General features: G+C 40.8%; 1 protein-coding gene across 1 annotated transcript; it reads right to left on the bottom strand.

The window, feature by feature from the left end:
• Positions 1-3,547: 3,547 nt before the first annotated feature.
• On the bottom strand, positions 3,548-14,069 carry rpgra (retinitis pigmentosa GTPase regulator a). The gene is made up of 14 exons (XM_044366327.1): positions 13,938-14,069; positions 13,532-13,657; positions 13,324-13,416; positions 12,825-12,887; positions 12,573-12,731; positions 12,275-12,424; positions 11,940-12,098; positions 11,637-11,792; positions 11,216-11,340; positions 10,748-10,960; positions 9,937-10,462; positions 9,729-9,808; positions 5,429-8,129; positions 3,548-5,386 (listed from the first exon to the last, which is right to left on the bottom strand). The coding sequence occupies exons 1-14, from the start codon at positions 13,963-13,965 to the stop codon at positions 4,158-4,160; spliced, it is 5,808 nt and encodes a 1,935-aa protein (XP_044222262.1). The 5' UTR covers positions 13,966-14,069; the 3' UTR covers positions 3,548-4,157.
• Between the last annotated feature and the right edge of the window lie 4,273 nt (positions 14,070-18,342).

The raw sequence follows: 18,342 nt of genomic DNA, 5'->3' as shown, positions 1-18,342 counted from the left end.
ACTTGTCTAAAATGATAATAAGCCATTTGTGGACTGAACTATTTTGTTCGTGAGAGAAGTTATCGCAAACATGAACTGTGTGTTTTCTCTCATGCATGTTTTTCATTAGTTTCTGGTCTACAAATGAAAATATACATTAAAACTGCCTAAACTGCTAGAATTTGTACACATGAAAGACACTCTATATTAACAGAGCAAGACAGCAAGGCTTTCTTGATATTTTGGATTTTGACTGACATGTTTGCTTGATGAGTATTTTTATTCCCTCTCAAGTGAGGAAATCTTGCTAACCTGATTAGCTGAATCTTGCTAGCCTTGCTAGCATGACAGTATTCTTGTTTCTTTACAGTTAGCAAATGAATAAGACTCAGGATTCAGCTTGAACAGCAAATAATGATGTTATTAGTTACATCAGTGCTTAACCCTCCTGTTGTCCTCGGGTCAATTTTGACAAAATGTCTGTTGTCGGTATATTTAAGTTAAGTTTCATTCTATATTTTCAATTAGTTATGCGTGTCCCACAGCAATGGCTCGGCTGCCTCCCAGCAGTGCCTGTAAACCCAGTTTGGAAACCACTGTGGTAAATGATTGTGTTGACCATAGGGTGTTGACAAATGTTTGTGAGAATACTTCCTGTTTTGATGTTGGTTAAGTATTCAGTTTTAACAAGACTAATTGCCCTAATTAGAGAGCTCCACTTGCTCTTTAGGACTAGTCATTACTGTATGTTACAGAAGCTGTTCAATATCTCTTTCTCTTCTGCTTTACACAAACACACCACCATCACCACTGAAAAGCTCCAACATCATATTGGTGCACAAGTTTACTCAGTTTTACCGTTTGCTAATGATGTGAATATCTAACAGGAAGTTGGATGATTTTTTTCCTACCAAGGCTTTTCTGGTTAAATGTTTAGTGACCATACTGTAAGCAAAACTGCATGTTTCTCCAATAGTAGTGGGAGAGGTATTGCAGGAGTAGTATTTTATTTTATGTTTTTTTTTTTAGCATATTAGATTTATTCCAGCTTGATAATTATATAGAGGCTTTTTTACAGCGGATTATTGTTCTGTTTCATAAGAGGTGCCCACATACACAAACATACACAGCAGGAGAGCCGGGTGAAAGTACAGAAGTGTTGAAAGACTAATCAGTGTTTAATTTTCTCCTCCACAAGCAAGAGGTTGGTTAAATAGACCCTGTGTAGCCTGTGAGGGGGCGAGTCCACACATGAACATGTTGAAGTGTTCCTTGTCATGTCAGGAAACAGGAAGGGGAGGTGTGTGGTGCAGCAACTGCGAGAGGATCTCCTGATCTGTAATTACATGTGGGTTCAGCCAACTGTTACGCCTGTTCGGACAGAAATGTCCCTCTCACTCAGGTCAGGTGAAGAAACGGTTAACTGACTCCATTTTTGCACTCCTGGCTCTGAAGGAGAGGTGTGCCACTCTGATGTGGTGTTACAGCCAATGATTTTGGATTAAGATTGTCTCTGTGTTTTGTTTTGTTGTGTTTATCTGTTGTTTACACAGATTTACACTCTGCAGGTGTTCTCTTTGTGTATATTTTGAAAAATTCCCTATGTTTAAACATTTAAAAGCATTGTTCCTAATCCACCTAAATACCTCCCTCTTAACCAAACATTCACTGCACTGACACAGTGTGTAATTACTGCAGGAGTTTTCTCATCATGAAAGTAGTGAAAAGTATGTAGAAAGATAAGTGTTTTTTAATTTACAGGTGGGTGACAAATTAAAGAAAAAAACAACATAAAGTGTCTTAGTAAGGTGTTGGGCCACCATGTGCTGCCAGAACACCTTCAGTGTGCCTTGGCATTGATTCTACAAGTCTCTGAAAATACTGGAGGGATGAGCACCATTCTTCAAAAAGATATTCCCTCATTTGGTGTTTTGTTGATGGTGGTAGAGATCGCTGTCTACCACGTCAGTCCAAAACCTCCCACAGGTGTTCAATTGGGTTGAGATCTGGTGACTGTGAAGGTCATAGCATATGATTCACATCATTTTCATACTCATCAAACCATTCAGTGACCCCTTGTGCTCTATGATTGGGACACTGTCATCCTGGAAGAGACCACTCCCATCAGGATAGAAATGTTTCATCATAGGATAAGGGTGATCACTCAGAATAACTTTGTATTGATTTGAGGTGACCTTTCCCTCTAAGGGGACAAGTGGACCCAAACCATGTCAGAAAAATGCCCCCCAGATCCCCTCACTGAAGGGGTCAAGCATTCAGACCTGTACCAGTTTATCCTTTAATTTATCACCTGTCTGTATGTACAATCTTAACATTTAAATCAAAACATATCATCTTATTCATAGACAATAATTTAACAATATCCACTCAGAAACAAGGCACACACTCAGCGATACAAATAAACATTTATGAGAACACAAAGAATAAAATACACAATTAGCCTTAAAAACTTATACAGACTTTTATATCAAAAAGTTGTGATGTTTTCAGTCAGTTTTAATGTTTTAAAAAAGGAAGTGGCTATTGGTACAAATTCCTCCATGTCAGTAGTACATTTATTGTTTGTACGGGGTTAATAAACATGCACATCGGTATTGATTGCACAAGATCACGTGATCAAATTCAAATTGTTTTAAAATGGAGAAATGTTTTTGCTCGCAGGTGATACGCCAATCCTTCCCGTGGTTTCGGTTAAAATAGTTGGGTTTAGGCACAAAAAGCACTTGGTTAGGGTTAGGGAAAGATCAAGGTTTGGGTTAAAACAGTAAAATTAGGTAAAAATGTCCCATTAACAGCACTAAAATGCCCGATGTGATGATAAAAAATATCCAGCAAGAATGCCCCGTTTAACAGCACTAAAATGCTTGAAGTCTGTTCCCCCCTAAAATAATGTCCCCCTCCTGTTAAAACTGTGTTTATGTGCCAATAGAACAATCTACTATCAGCACGGAAAACCAGTCTGGACCGACGGCCTGTGGACTACTGACACAGAATCCCCTTCCATGTCAATAGTCAGTAAAATATTGCACCAGTTGGTACCTTTAAAAAAAAGACCAGTATGTGTCCAGTATTACCAACTGTTACACTTTAGTTTGACTCACATTTACATTTTTAAAAGATAAGTCTGATAATATTTCATATTTCCAACATATTTTTTCAACAAATCCCATGAAATGCCCAAATTGTTTTTTAATCCAACTAACAAGTGTAGCTAAAGCTGGATATAGTTTATTCATCTGTTCCACAGACCTGCATCATTATCTAAAAATGACTAAGAGCACATCAATGAGCCACATCGCTGCACTGGGTGACATGTTGCTTCGTTACCATGAACGTGGGCACTGTATTTTATTTTGAGTCAATCCCTGTCAATTACTGAGACTTTTAAAGTGGACATAAGATGCACATTTTCAGATCTGTATTCATATTCTGGGGTTTTACTGGAATATCTTTGCATGATTTACAGTTCAAAAAACTCCTTATTTATCTTATCCTGACTCTTTACACAGCCCCTCAGTTCAGCCTCTGTCTGAAACAGGCCTTTTTATTTAGCTCCTGTCTCTTTAAGGCCCCCCTCTGTTGAGCCCACTCTGTTCTGATTGGTCAGCTCCTGTCCCTCGACAGACTTACAAACAATAGTCGTAGGATTTCACTTCACTTCAAATTCACACAAATCCGATCCAAAAAATGCGATTGGACAACACGAACAACATTAACAACCATAACAACAAAAACTATGGAACAGACGTCCGTTTGTTGCGCGTCATCGTGAGGAGGAAGTAGAGGTAACTTTGCAATCAAATCGTTCAGAGCAGGTTGAGCCCTGACCTTTGACTTGAAGGCGGCATTTTAAATACGTTCAACACAAGTTTTGGAACTTTGACCATGTTTAACATAAACATTCAACATTATAACAGTATATAAATGACAGAAAATCACAAAAAGCACAATATGTCCCCTTTAAAAGTTAAACGACATATCTGTGACGTATTTTTCAAGAGGCAGTCAGGATGTCAGACTAACTAACTGGTCTCTTCCTGGAATTTGACTTGTTTTTTGACAATAAATACATATAAAACGTTTACCGACACTCTGGCGGCTGATTGGTTGGTACGAGTCTGTGTGTTCTTTCAGCTGAGGGACGGCGTTTGATGATGTCATTGCAGGTCGAGGTACTGCGGCAGCACGTCGTTCCAGAACTGTTGAGGGTCGTCAGGTTTCGTCTCCCCTGCTGCTCTCTGCTTCGTCCTCGGCGCTGGTTTGGGCGTTTCTCTCTCCTTCCTGTCTGGAGGAGCAGATTTAGGAGGCGATTTGTCTTCTTCTTTTGCTTTTGTCGATTTTACCTTTTCCTTTTCTTCTTCCTCCTCCTCTTCCTCTTCTTCCTCCTCTCCTGCCTCTTCATCATCTTCTTCTTCTCCTTCCTCATCTCCTTCCTCCTCCTCCTCCTCCTCCTCCTCCTCCTCTTCCTCCCCCACTTTTGGATTTCCCTCTTTTTCATTCTCATCTTCCTCCTCTTCCTCACTTTCCTGTTCCTCTTCAGCCAGCTTTACAGCGTTTCCCTTGTCCTCACTCTCTTCCTCTCCCTCCTCTTCTTCACCCTCCTCTTCCTCCTCTTCACTTGCTTCTTCTCCCCCTTTGTTAGCTTCTTCCTCACCTTCCTCACTCTCCTCTTCTCTCTTACTTTTCTTGAGTCTTGTCTCTGTTTTCTGTTTAATCTGTGTGTCATTCTCTTCTTCATCTTCCTCTTCCTCACCCTCCTCTTCTTCCTCCTCCTCCTCTTCTGTCTCTACCATGACCTTTTCTTTAGCTTCCATGCCTTTATCTTTTCCTTTTATTCCTTCCTCCGCACCTTCATTCTCTTCCTCTTCTCCTTCCTCCTCTGCAACCTCTTCCTCACCCTCTTCTTCCTCCTCCTCACCCTCTCCTTCTTCCTCCTCCTCTGCCGTCTCTTCCTCCTTCCCTGTACCCTCCTCTGTTCCCTCATCTTCCTCTTCCTCACCCTCTTCCTCCTCCTCCTCTGCCGTCTCTTCCTCCTTCTCTGTACCCTTCTCTGTTCCCTCATCTTCCTCTTCCTCACCCTCTTCTTCCTCCTCCTCCTCTTCTGCTGTCTCTTCCTCCTTCCCTGTACCCTCTTCCTTTTCCTCATCTTCCTCACCCTCTTCTTCCTCCTCCTCACCCTCTCCTTCTTCCTCTTCCTCTGCCGTCTCTTCCTCCTCCTCTGTTCCCTCCTCCTTTCCCTCATCTTCCTCTCCCTCACCCTCATCTTCCTCGTCCTCTGCTGTCTCTTCCTCCTTCTCTGTACCCTCCTCATTTCCCTCATCTTCCTCTTCCTCACCCTCTTCTTCTTCCTCCTCCTCTGCCGTCTCTTCCTCAGGCCCTCCCTCATCCTCTTCCTCCTCCTCTTGCCCCTCATTTTCCTCCTCCTCACCCCCTTCCTCTTCCTCCTCAGCCTCTTTCTCACTCCTCTCATCTACAGATGCCTCTTCCTCATCTTCCTCGCCCTCTTCCTCTTCTCCAACAGCCTCACTGTCTTCCTCCTCATTTTCAACACTCACTTCATCCTGTTTCTGATCATCATCATCATCATCATCCTCTTCTTCATTCTCATCTGTCCCTTCATCCTCTGAGTCTTTCTCCTCATCCTCACTTTCAGTGGAATCTTCATCATCTCTTTCCTCTTCAGTTTCACCTTCTTCATCAACATCGTCATCATTTTCTTCTTCTTCACTCTTTGCAGAATCAGACTCTGCAGCATCACTTCCCTCCTCCTCCTCCTCCTCCAATTTAGACTCTTCACTCTTGCTGCTAGCCGCACTTCCTGACTCTTCGCCACTTTCATCTTCTTCACCATCACTCGCCTCACTTTCCTCTTCTTCCTCTTTATTGTCTTCCTCACTGGACTCCTCTTCACTTACACTTTCCTCCTCCTCCGCTGCTTCAGATTCCTCGCTGCTTTCTTCTCCTTCTTCTTCCTCCCCTTCAGTTTCTGTAGCATCACTCTTATCGCTTACTTCAACCTCTTCATCATTGCTGGATCCTGTTTCCGCCTCTTCTCCCTCCTCAGTTGCATCGTCTTGCTCCTCTTCGCCCTCCCCAGAGCCGCTCTCCTCTTCAGCCTCTGTGACATCACTCCTTTCACTTTCCTCCTCCTTTTCTTTGTCCTCCACATCGCTTCCACTTTCTCCCTCTTCATCTTTTTTCTGCTCCTCAGTGTCTGTTTCTTCTCCCTCATTATCCTCATCCTCTTCAGAAGCCTTATAGGTTGTGTCATCTTCATCCTCCTCTTCTTCATGTTCTTGTTGGGAAGTTTCTGTGTTTGTGCTGCTCTTTTGCACCTCTGCTTGTGAAACGTCTTCACCTTCAATCTGCTCAGATGTGTCACTTTTCATCGCCTCCCGCTCTGACTGATCATGAGTGGTACAATAACTTTCTTCTTCTTTGACTACATTTCCTGACTCTGTATCTTTGCTGTTGCTTTCTTCTATTACATTTGATCCTTCCACTGAAGACAAATGTGACAATGTCGAGGAGAATGACGGCTGCATAATTGCAGTCTGCTTTGTGAACTGGTTCGCTCGGCTAGATGTTTTAGGTGGTGTAGAGGTAACTGTGTCACTCTCAGAGTGAAAACCCCTCACACTTGTCAACGCTTCACTAATGACATCTATCGCTGCACCTGCCATCCCTACAGCAGGAAGAACAGAGGCTGCATCACTGAGAATTTCGCCCCACCTTGGTTTTTCTTCTGTCAGGCACTGAATATCATCTCTGTCTCTTTCAGAAACAAGCAGATCTCTATCAACAGGTTCAAAGCCTTGAAGGGATTTGGCATCACTGACGGAAATCACCTCTGTTCTCGCAGGGTTCTGTGAGGAGATGGGGGTAGAGACCACTTCGGTAGGTGCATCCTGCTGTGATAACAGCTGGCTGGAGCCTCCACGGAGATTACTCTTTGGCTTGGCCCTAGTATTATCTTTAGTGTCTTCATCAGCTTCATCTTCACCTTTGATTTTCTCTCCTTCTCCTGGCTTTGTTTTTGCCTTCAGTTTAGATTCTTTTACCTTCTTTTTCTCATTTAGACTAGCGCTGTCATCATCGGGCAACTTCTGCTTATCAACAGGTTTATCTTTAATTTTTTGAGCTGTGTTCTTGGCAAAGTGTAACTCATTTTCTGCACCCTTCCCTTTGCTTCTACTTTTAACTGGAGTTTTGACTGGTGTGGATTTGACCTCTTGAGGTTTCCCTTTAACTTTCACAGGTGTAGATTTTACACCAAGAGATTTCTTAGATTTAGCCTGAACAGGTGTGGTGAAAGGAGTGGTTTCTTTTTTCACTGGTGGTGATTTAACATCCTGCGCTTTACTTTGACCTTTAGATTTAACCTTGTGCAGATCTTTTGTTGGAGTCGATTTGACCTGCTGTGTCTCCTGTTGCACCTCCATTTTAACAGGTTTGACATCCGCGGTTTTATTCTGGATTTCTGCATGATTGCTCTCTTCCTCTGCAGCATTTTCTACAGATGACATATTTCCACTTTTGACAGACATACTGGTCATATCATTTCCTGTAGTGACCTCAATAACAGGGGATGTCTTGTCTAAAGCTGGTGATTTTCTTTTCTCCTTTTTCTGTGAGCCTGTTGTCTTTTTCAAGTCATCATTAAAGGAGCTAGCTTTCACGTCGTCTCGATTCACAGAAGTTTCTTTTAAATTTCTATTTCTCCTGGCATTTCCTTTCACCTCAGACAGTCTCTGTTGTGGCTCAGTCAGTGTCCTCCAGACAGATTGTGGAGTCTTTGAGCTCAATTCTGACGACTTGCTTTGTTTTGATGTACCAGATTTAAAAGGAGAGAGCTCTTGAGAGAGTTTTTGAGTTTGTCTGTCTCCTTGAGTTTTGATTGTATTGGCGTGTTTGGTGATGTTTTCTTTGCCTTTAGATGTCTGTTTGGAGTTTTTTCTAATGTTCTTTAGCAGAGACACTTCTTTCTTTAAGGAGCTGGAGCCTTTCAGGGGCTCTGTGGATAAGGCCTTGTGAGGGTTTTGTTCTGCCTTCCCATTGGAGAAAAGCTGTTCAGCAAAGTCCTCTGCCTCTTTCACAGCTCTTCTAAGAGCTCTGCCCTTTTTCTTTTCCTGTAATGAATCACAGAGAAAAGTTTTTTGTAAAATATAAAAAATATATAAAAACATTTAAAAAAATATTATATAGTAATAAAAAAATAAAAATAGAATCAGGCAGAGAAATGTCATATGCTGTTAATACTGTGTTTAAAAAAATAAAAATGTATAAATATAGCAGCAGACCTGCAATCAATATGACTGGATATGTAATTGTGGTGTTTTATGTTTATTTTATTGCCAAATGTCATCGCTAGTTTAAGAAAGTGGTTTCTTGGTCAATAACATAAATGTCCCTGGAGCAAAAATAATGTTTACCTACATGAGCAGAATCAGAACCAGTTTGTCTGGAGACAGGTTTCATTCATTTTTTCTAGGCGTACAGTATATGTCATTCATTAAAAATGTTTAAAAAGAGAACAATATTGATGCCAGTGTATGTTTTGGATAACATATGTCTAGCATCTTCTGCACATGTACCAATATATTTTTGTACAGTACAATTTAATCTTTTCTTCTCTGTTTCTCTGCAGTATGAGTAGGTTTGAATGATAACACCAAGAATATCATTCATAGCCAATATGTTATGTACACACATAACAACATCAACAAATCTGTCATCAGGTTTAAATACAGAAGTGGGCGCAGAGGTAGAGAAAACCATGGAGATGATTGAGAAAAGAACGGGAATCCTGATTTTTCCATCTGTGCTGGAGATAAACAGAAGGTGGTTAATTAGGGGTCAGTGAGGTGTGATGTTAAACAGCTTCATTTAATCACGGTCACGGCAGAGTTTCTGATGCTTCAGTGAAGGTTTAACAATCATAAAGATTCTTATGTATGATTCTTAAAATGTTTTTAGCTCATAAACAATCATTTAGTGACTATTCAAAGTAATATTCTCTGTCTCGCTTTAAATCCTGTATGTGTATGAGCAAACACGTAGATGCACAAACAGACATGAGCCTATTTAACACTACAACTAAGACTGAAACGGGTTACTGCGCACCACATGTTGCACTGTGACACACAACATTGTTGGTGACTCTTTCACAGCTTGCTTCATCACTAGCTGTGGAAACACTGATGAGATGTGGCAAGATTCCTGCCAGCTTTTCTAAGGAATTGTATGTTTTGAGTGCGTGTGTGTGTGTGTGTATCTGAGCCTGAAGCCCAAACAGATTTGTGTATTGGCAAGATCCTAATCTCTGAATCTGCTTTGAGGAGATTCACTACACACATTCCTGGTCAAAAAAAAGCAAATTCAGATGGTACAGAAATAAGACACCAAAAGACCAGATTCAATTAAACTCAATGAGTAAACATTTTGCCTTCGTGTTACACCAAGTGGAAAATGCCTCCACAGGCATATACACACATGCTTGTAAGAACACACACCCACATGGATACCGAATGTATGCTGAGCTATGCACATTTCCTGGAAAAGTCAGTGAGCGTTCAAAGTCGCTGCTTCCTGCCCTGGAGTGCTCATAATGTAGACCAAAACCAAGGAGTCTCAAGAGCAAAATAATGTTCTACAGGCTTTGGACAAAATTATGTGTTTAAAGTTGAACCATAGCACAATGGGCTATTTAAAAAATACACTGATCTCACCATATTTGGCAAAAAGTCACAGTTCTCAGAGGTATTCTCCTCCACATCTTCTATGACCATTTTTCTTTCAGATTCTCCATCTGAAACAAAAGACACAGTATAGTTAAACTGCTGTACACTACAGCACCTATTTTTAGATTTTTATGGGAGTGCAAGATCAACCTCAGCTCAAAAACAGAAAGCTGCTAAAATTATATGTTTAAAATACCTGTTTGTGGCAAAGCAGGATGCTCTTCCTCACTGAGATGCTTATTGGAAACATGACTAGGGGGTCTACTGGGGCTGCAGGGTCCTTTAGGTGGTAGAGGAGACTGCGTTTTGTCACTTAGTTTTTTTCCTGCAGTCCTTTTAGGGGATACCGGGATGTTAGGGTTACGTTTAGTTACAGACTTAGGTGACAATAAGGGAGAAGGCACCTCTTTGGATTTAGACTTAGAGGGGGTGGTGGAAGAGGTTTTATTCTGAGGCGTGCATGATGACTGAGAATCTGGGCTTGATGGCTTAAAGGATAACACTGGACTCAGAGGGGATTTGGACGGAGATCTGGGGGAGATCGGTGGGCTTGGTGTTACTTCTGATTGAGATTTGGGGGATGATGACGAATTAGTCGAATCGTTTGAAGGATGTTTAGGGTTAAGGATATTTCTGGATTTTTGCCAAGAGGTGTTGAGGAAGCCTGCACTGAGACGAGGGAGGTTGTCGAACATCTCCCCAAACAGCTCGACAGAACTTTCCTGAAAGACAGAGAGGAAAAACAGAAAAAGCATTACTGAGTCAGGTTTGAGACTCATCTACAGAGCTCCCCCAGACAGGCACTCAGTGGCACTGCAGCAGAGCTACAATCTGGTGCAACACTGCACCCTGCTGGACTTAAAACATGACTACAATCATCTCAAACAGACTAGAAACTGTCTTGAAGTTAGATTATGACCACAGTTGCTAATGGTTGGAAATAACAGCTATCTAGTTTTGGAAGCTGGCTTTATCTTTAAGATCAGTGCTGGGGTGTTGGTTCTTACTTTTTCTCTGTGGCGGGCTCGAGCAGCTGGGGCCCCTTGTGGGGTTGTAACTACTGGAGTAGGATCATACAAAGGGTCTAGTTGGAGAATTTCTGTGCAATTTGACTCCATAATATTCTCAGTCATTGGGACATCCATCTCTGGTGCCACTTCTGGGCTCTCTGGTGGTCTGGGTACAGCCAGTACCAGCATGTGGTTTCCCCCACAGGACACCTAAACACAAGAGGACACATGGACTGTTTACAACTGTGAATTGTGTACTTAGCTTAGTGATTCACAATCACTGTACTCAGCCACTCTTTACTTTCATTTACATAACATTTTAGACCAGTTTGAAACCAGTATTTGAGGGTTCATTGTCTTGCTCAAGAACACTTCAACATGCACATAGGTGGAGATGGGGACCCTGTTGTTTGGTAGAAGATCTGCTCTACTATCTAATCCACCACTGCAGCCCTTCATACTTACAAATTGTACGCTGTACTTGAGAAAACGTGTGCAAGGTGTCGGGCTGAACTGGTTGATGAAGTTCTCCTCCCCTAACCCCAGTTTTCCATGGCGACCATCGCCAAAAGTGTAAAGCAGCCCACTATCTGTAGAAGAGGAAAAAATGCATTCAAGTTTGAAGATTATATTTAAGGTCCGCTGCACTACTCAGGTGTAATAATCATACAACTATTTAACTGCACTGTAAATTGGGGTTGAAATGCTGATTAAGTAACAAGGCAGACTAGGTGGATCAGTGTTTCAAGATCAGAAAGTAAATCAGAATTCAATCCATAAAAAATACATTATTGCAACTAATTCAGAGCTTTGTGCAAGGAGAGACAATGGAAATTAATATTTAACACTATCATAATGACTAGAGAGAGGTTAAAAGACTGCTTACTTGTGATCACAGCAGTGTGGTTTTCTCCGCAGCTGATGTGCTTGATGCCACTGTTACAAATGTGCTCCAGTGGTTTTGGCAAATCAGCTTCAAACAGAAATGTTCCATGGCCCAGCTGACCGTGCTGACCCCGGCCAAATGTGAACACGTTCTCCTCTTACACAGCAAGAACAGACAGTAAAATAGATTATGCTCATTACTAGGCTAGGAAGTTAAATATTTGTGTTTCTTATATACTGTATATTAATCATAATTAGAGGTGTCAGTGGACACAGTGTAAGTACTGTCCAATAATACTGATACCTGTGAGTGCCACAGTGTGCTCCCCTCCACAGCACACCTGGGTGACACGACTGAGGATGCCCTGCACCCGCTGAGGGACTCTGTGATTGGCGAGTTGTCCCATCTGGAGACCAAGCCTTCCGTTCGCACTCTCACCAAACGTATAGAGGTCTCCATCCACTGGGACAAAGCCAACATATCATTTACAATCAAATCTGATCAAATGACCACATCAGCAAAGCTCAGACTAAAAGAAATTTTACAGATAGAAAAATTATTTGCCTCATCAAAGCTTGTTTGATTGATTAAACTAGTTCACTCAAGTGTGAGCTGTGTTTGGATGAACTGTGTTTCACCTGTGACAAACGCTGAGTGCTGGTACCCACAGGACACCCATGTCACCGCTTCCCCAACATTCACCTCTCTGGGTTCTGCTGCAAACGTCTCGTCCCCCAAACCAATCTGACCCACAGAGTTGTCTCCCCACATGAACAGCCTCCCGTCCTCTACCAACACACACATACACACACACACAAACACACAAACACGCACACAATCAGAGGTACATACACACATACATGCAGTTCGGGCCTTGGCCAGATCATCTTGCCTACCAAAAACACTTAAACCATTATTACTTGTCACTTTTCGAACCTGTTAAGGCAGCGGAGGTATTGCAGCCAGCAGAAAGCATTTTGATTGGTGCATGGTCACAGAAGGGACGCAGCATCTGAAAGGATGTAGTGTTGTTGCAGTGGCCTAAACCGAGCTGCCCCTCCTGGTTACTGCCAGCACCATACACACTACCCTGCCCTAAAAACATACAAATCATGAATTAAATACAAAAACAATTAATTTTGGGTGCTACTGGTCTGTGTCCATGGAAAAATCTTTCATATATCTTACATGTGCAGACAATTGTGTGATCTCTCCCACAAGCAACAAGCTTCGCCTTCTCAGGCTTTAAGGCTAAAAGGGAAATACACAGTTGTTATAAAAACTAAAACAACTTAAAAACACCTAAATTAATGCTTCTTCAGTCAATTTTAAAATAGAGCTGAAACAATTAGTTGATTAACTGATTAGTTGATTGACAGAACAATTTTTATAGTTTAATTGTGTAATTGTCAGTTTTCAAGCAAAGCTGCCAAATATTCTCTGGTCTCAGCTTCTTACTTGTGAGTATTTGCCGCTTTTCTTTGTCTTATGTGATAGTAAACTTAATATCTTTGGGTTGTGAACTGTCTACCAGACAAAACAAGTGATTAGAAGATGTCTGTTTGGGCTTTTTCATTGTTTTTTGACATTTTATAGAACATTGAGGATTAATTGAGAAAATAATTGGCAAATTAATCATTAATGAAAAAATAATCGTTAGTTGCAGCCCTGACTTAAAGTAACTTACCTTTCACAGAGGCAGGTTTGCTGGTAACGGGCTTAAACCCCAGCCCCAGCTGACCCCATGTGTTACCACCAAACATGAGCAGCCTCCCTTTTCCTGCAGACATAAGTATCATTACTGAGATTACAAGTTTGATTTGGCTACACAATTACACAAATATGTATTGTTAAACATGGTATTCATTAATAACATATGCATTTGGTGTGTGCACCTGTGATGACAGCAGTGTGCTCTCCACCACATGATATGTGCAGTGGGTGGTCATTCTTCACCCAGAATGTACTTGGCACATTGTCAGCAAAACTGCTTTTTCCAAATGTGAAGAGGGCTCCTGTTTCTGATGACAAATGGGTGATTTTAGACAACCTTGATGAAACTATTGCCATGTGCAGGATGTTAAGACAGTGACTCACTACTCTCTGACTTAACGCCGGCTAAATCCCAACACAATCTGTTGTCAGATCTCAAGCGATTTAAGTAGCAGCAGCAAGACTGAAATAGCAACAGGTTTACTGCACACACACACATACAGTATGTAGAAATCTGTACAGGTGAGTATACCATTCATAAAGCTTTGGCTATAGAGTGCCTAAAGTTATGTGTACAAACGCTCTCACCAGGTATGTTGATGTCGGTCTGTCCCATCTCATCTGCTTTCCCCTCGCACCTCCTCACCGTGAAGCTCGGTGCTGACTGACGGGTAAATCAAGAAGCGTCACAGAGGGGCAGGGCCTCGTAAAGAGGCGAGTTAAAGCCAGTCAGCTGTCATTAACTGAACATAGATTTTGCTTAGTTAATTATAAACAACAAATATTGATACAGCTAACTTAATTTTCACTCTTCAGTGTATTTAGTAAACAGAGCAGCATGCTGGTGCCCTAATTGGCAATAATAAAAAACACTAAAAGAAAAACATAATCAAATGTTTCTTAAAAATATTATTTTAGCCAACTAATAACTATATAATAACTAAGTACATTTACTCAAGTACTGCACTTAAGTACAATTTTGAGGTACTTGTACTTTACTTACTATTTCCTTACTATTTCCATTTGATGCTACTTTATACTTCGACTCCACTACATTTCAAAGGGAAATATTGTATTTTCTACTCCACTACATTTATTTGACAGCTTTAGTTACTTTTCAGATGATGATTTGTCACAATGGATAATATAACAAACTTTTAAAATTCAACACATTGTTAAAGATTAAACCAGTGGTTTCCAACCTTTTTGGCTTTTGATGTCTTACAGAAAGCAGTGTGTAGTCGGGTTCATATTTCAGATGTCTATGAGTTGTTAACAGCTCCACCATATAGTGATTTTTCCTCTAAACTTCTCACATGGTTTCATTTCAATAAATGTTCAAATGATCCAATATTTCACCAAAAATCAAAAATTAGAGAAAAAGTCCAAAAACTGAAAACAGATTTGTGTATCAAAACTTTGTTTTCTCTTCTTTCCTCTCCCATCAATCATCTCACGACCCCTCAGATTTATCTGGTGACCCTTTGGAGGTGCCCAACCCCTAGGTTGGGAACCACTGAACTAAACTAGCTAACTGTATATAAAGTAGTTGAAACTAGCTCCACCTCCAGCAGCTACAACAGTAACATGCTGCTCTAACACTGATGCTTCAGTATTAATAATCTAATGATGTCATATATAATAATAAATCAGTCAGAGGGACCAAATCACCACTTTTACTAAAATACTTTAAAGGCTTTTTGATGTTAATACTTCTGTACTTTTTAAGTAGCATTTTTCATGCAGGACTTTTACTTGGAGTATTTTCACATTGCTGTATTAGTACTTTTACTGAAGTAAACAATCTCAATACTTCTTCCCTCACTGCAGTATCCACGGTTTCTAGTCATGTGTGTAGTTGTGTGTTATGAGCATGTAAACACACTCATTGTGTAGTTACACAGAATATTTCAGTGACGACATATTGAAAAAAGTGATAGGCTTTCATCAGCTTCTCTCAGTGTTGGACTTGGAAATGATTTCACACTTCCTCTAAGACTGACGGAGGAAGGGCGAACTGCTGAACTGCTCATGGTCCGGGATTTTAAGATCTACTTGGACAGCGTGATGAATCTTAATTAACAGATACAAAGCAGAATAATAAGTCATTTAAGAAATTATTATTATTTCCACGCAGCATATTCTTCGAGAGATCGCGGATCCATCAGAGTGCAACATGAGGACTTTCCTGGTCTTATTAATGGTGTTAATTGCCTCAGTGGACCACCTGAGGAGGTAGACAGTGCTGGAGCATCTGAAGTCCTTAAGGCATAAAAACAGGAAAGCAAGTTGTATAGGTAAGCATAATCCCTCTGTTAACTAGCTGGCTAAGATGTGAAATTCTACTCAAAATGTTACCAATTTACCAATTAAAATAGTGTTTATGAGCTGCCCAGCTAACAGCTAACAGCTAACAGCTGGCTAATATCCTCACCAAGATGATACTTATAGTTCTTTACATATAGAAGCAAAGCTAGCCAGCTGAAGTCAGGCTAGCATTTAGGTCCTGGTCTTGGAAACATTTATAAATCATTGCCTTTTTGGTGTGTGTGTGTGTGTGTGTGGGTGTAGATAAGGTTTTGTGGCCTTTTTTGAAAGATATTAGAATGCCTTTATATAAAAAAATTACCAGAAAAGGTAGGCTAATGGACAAGTTTCTTTTTCTCTCTATCCCTGTGTGTGTGTGTGTCCAGAACAGATAAGGAGTCTGACTAGCCACTTAATACTGCCTAATTAATCATTGAGTAAGTATGCCATTACCAGCAGACTGTTCACACTGGAGTATACTCAAGCAACACAGCCAAGTATCCTAGAATTCATTTCGAATCATTGTGATCTAGTATACATCCAGGGATTTCTGGAGTATGTTAGTATCTGCAATTCCAGACACAATCAATGTGTTTTTACTGACATTTGTGGGAAACATTATCAAGCTGTGCAGATTAGAGCATTATAGCAAATAGAAAAAGCAATGTTTTTCAGTAAATGTTATGCATAGTATGTAAAATGTATAGTGAATATCTGACTTTTTCCTTTACTTTCAGTACAATCTAGGAATCAAACTTTGGCTTCCTGCCTCTCTAAAACCACAGAATGTGCTCATCAAAGCCTTAATGTGATGATTTCATCTACAGGGCCTGACTCTGGCCTCCAAGGTCTCGTACAAGAGATGTTTTAGGTTCACAGCGTCAGGCTGGGAGATAAGGTGGTAACCTTGGATGGGTAACAACAGCTGCCCTATTATTTTCCAATCAGAGTTCATTCTGACACCAGTTGTCCCTGTCTCTCCCCTCCCTGGTGGCGTGAACTGAGCAACTCTATAAGAAGTGATTATTTTCCTGTTTGTGCTAAGTGTTTTTGTGCGACTGTATCCATGTGTACACTGTGCCAAAGGCTTCTCTGATGTCAGATATTTATTTTCAATAAACTTCATATATTTAAGTAAGCATCAACTGGAGCCTGTGGAGTCTCTTCAACAATTTTTCAACAAGTACAAGACTTTCCATATCAGGGACCTAAGAGCACTCCTAGAGGAAAAAATACACATGTTAAAAGCCCAGACCATCTTCATTGTTGAACACAGCACTGAGATCTTGGCCACCCTCACCAAACTACAAGACACATCCAGACTGTCCTCTGCCACCATCCATGGAGAGCTGGATGACCTGTATATATTGTTTTAGTATGGAAGCACTGCAGGTGCTGAAGACCGGCGTCCTGAGACTACTAGAGAGCAGCTGAGGGTACTGGTTGACGGTTACCTGCTCAGCTTTCCCAGCAGACCATGGCTGAATGTTCTGCAAAGCTGCAGGCTGTGATGGAAAGGCATCCCTGCATGGAGCTCTTCAAATCCATTCCCGTGTTTGATCCAGCAAAGGTGACTGGGATTAGAAAGAACATGGATGATTATGTCCAGACCATACCTACCCTAATCCAAGTGTCAGCTGAGGAATGGCGCCGCTACATTCACATGGACAAGAGTGACACTGTGGAGGTCAGTCCTGTGTGGTGGTGGGTCTTGAGGGAGGACAGGATGCCCACTCTAGCCTTGATAGCAGCTTTGTGCCCCCACCTCCCGACTACCTCAGTGGATGTAGAGACTTTTCTCCCACTACACGATGCTGCTGACATAGCACTGACAGAACCTGACTGAAAACAACATTAAGATGATGCTGATTGCCAAGTTCGACTGTAGACCCCAAGACTAGACTAATCCTTACCACAAGTCAAAACCCATTCACTCAGTCATATCACTCACTGAGTCATTTGTTCTGTTACTGGACTGTTGATTTGTTCACTAACTTTTGACTAAATTAATTTTGTAGGATAATTTGCACCTGGATATGTGGATATTTTGAGTATCCAAAGAGTTTTAAATTTTAAGCAGATGCATTATTTTAGAGTACTTAAGAAAGTTTTATGTTTGAGTGTCATGTTTTTGCCTTTGTAGTTTTTAGAGGTTCTAAAAAAGATATTTGGTGAAGTTGAGGTCAAACACTTTACCAGTTATTTATTTATGTATTTGTGTGTTTATGTGTTGAAGTGTTAATTGTTGGGAGGTGATTAATGGTTAATGTTTTCGCAAATTAATTTTTGCCACACTCCACATCGAACCTTGCATTTTAGTGGCCACGTGTCCTACATTTTATGTAGTTTTGAACTGTTTGTGATGAAATAAAATCTCAAATTCAAAGGTTCTACTGAAATCTACTAAATATTTCTTTCAGCCTGCTTGAGGTAATTTTAGGTTGTTTTAGTGTATTGTGTGTGCTTATTTTTGCTCAAAAACAATCTTAAATGAATATTGTCTATCACATTACAATCAAAAAAACAATCCGCAAATTTTCATTCTGGATCACTGCTGAAAACTGTAAAAAAAAAAAATAAATAAATAAAAAAAAAATCCGCAAATTCTGGTTGGTTTAATTTAAAATAAATATACATAATATAATACGTTCATGCAAATAACGCAGTCAGATTGGAAGCCACGCCC

The sequence above is a fragment of the Thunnus albacares genome, chromosome 11 (genome assembly GCF_914725855.1).
Source record: "Thunnus albacares chromosome 11, fThuAlb1.1, whole genome shotgun sequence".
NCBI classification, from domain to species: Eukaryota; Metazoa; Chordata; class Actinopteri; order Scombriformes; family Scombridae; genus Thunnus; species Thunnus albacares.
The sequence above is the reverse complement of the archived record's forward strand: the minus strand, read 5'-3'. Positions and strand labels throughout refer to the sequence as shown.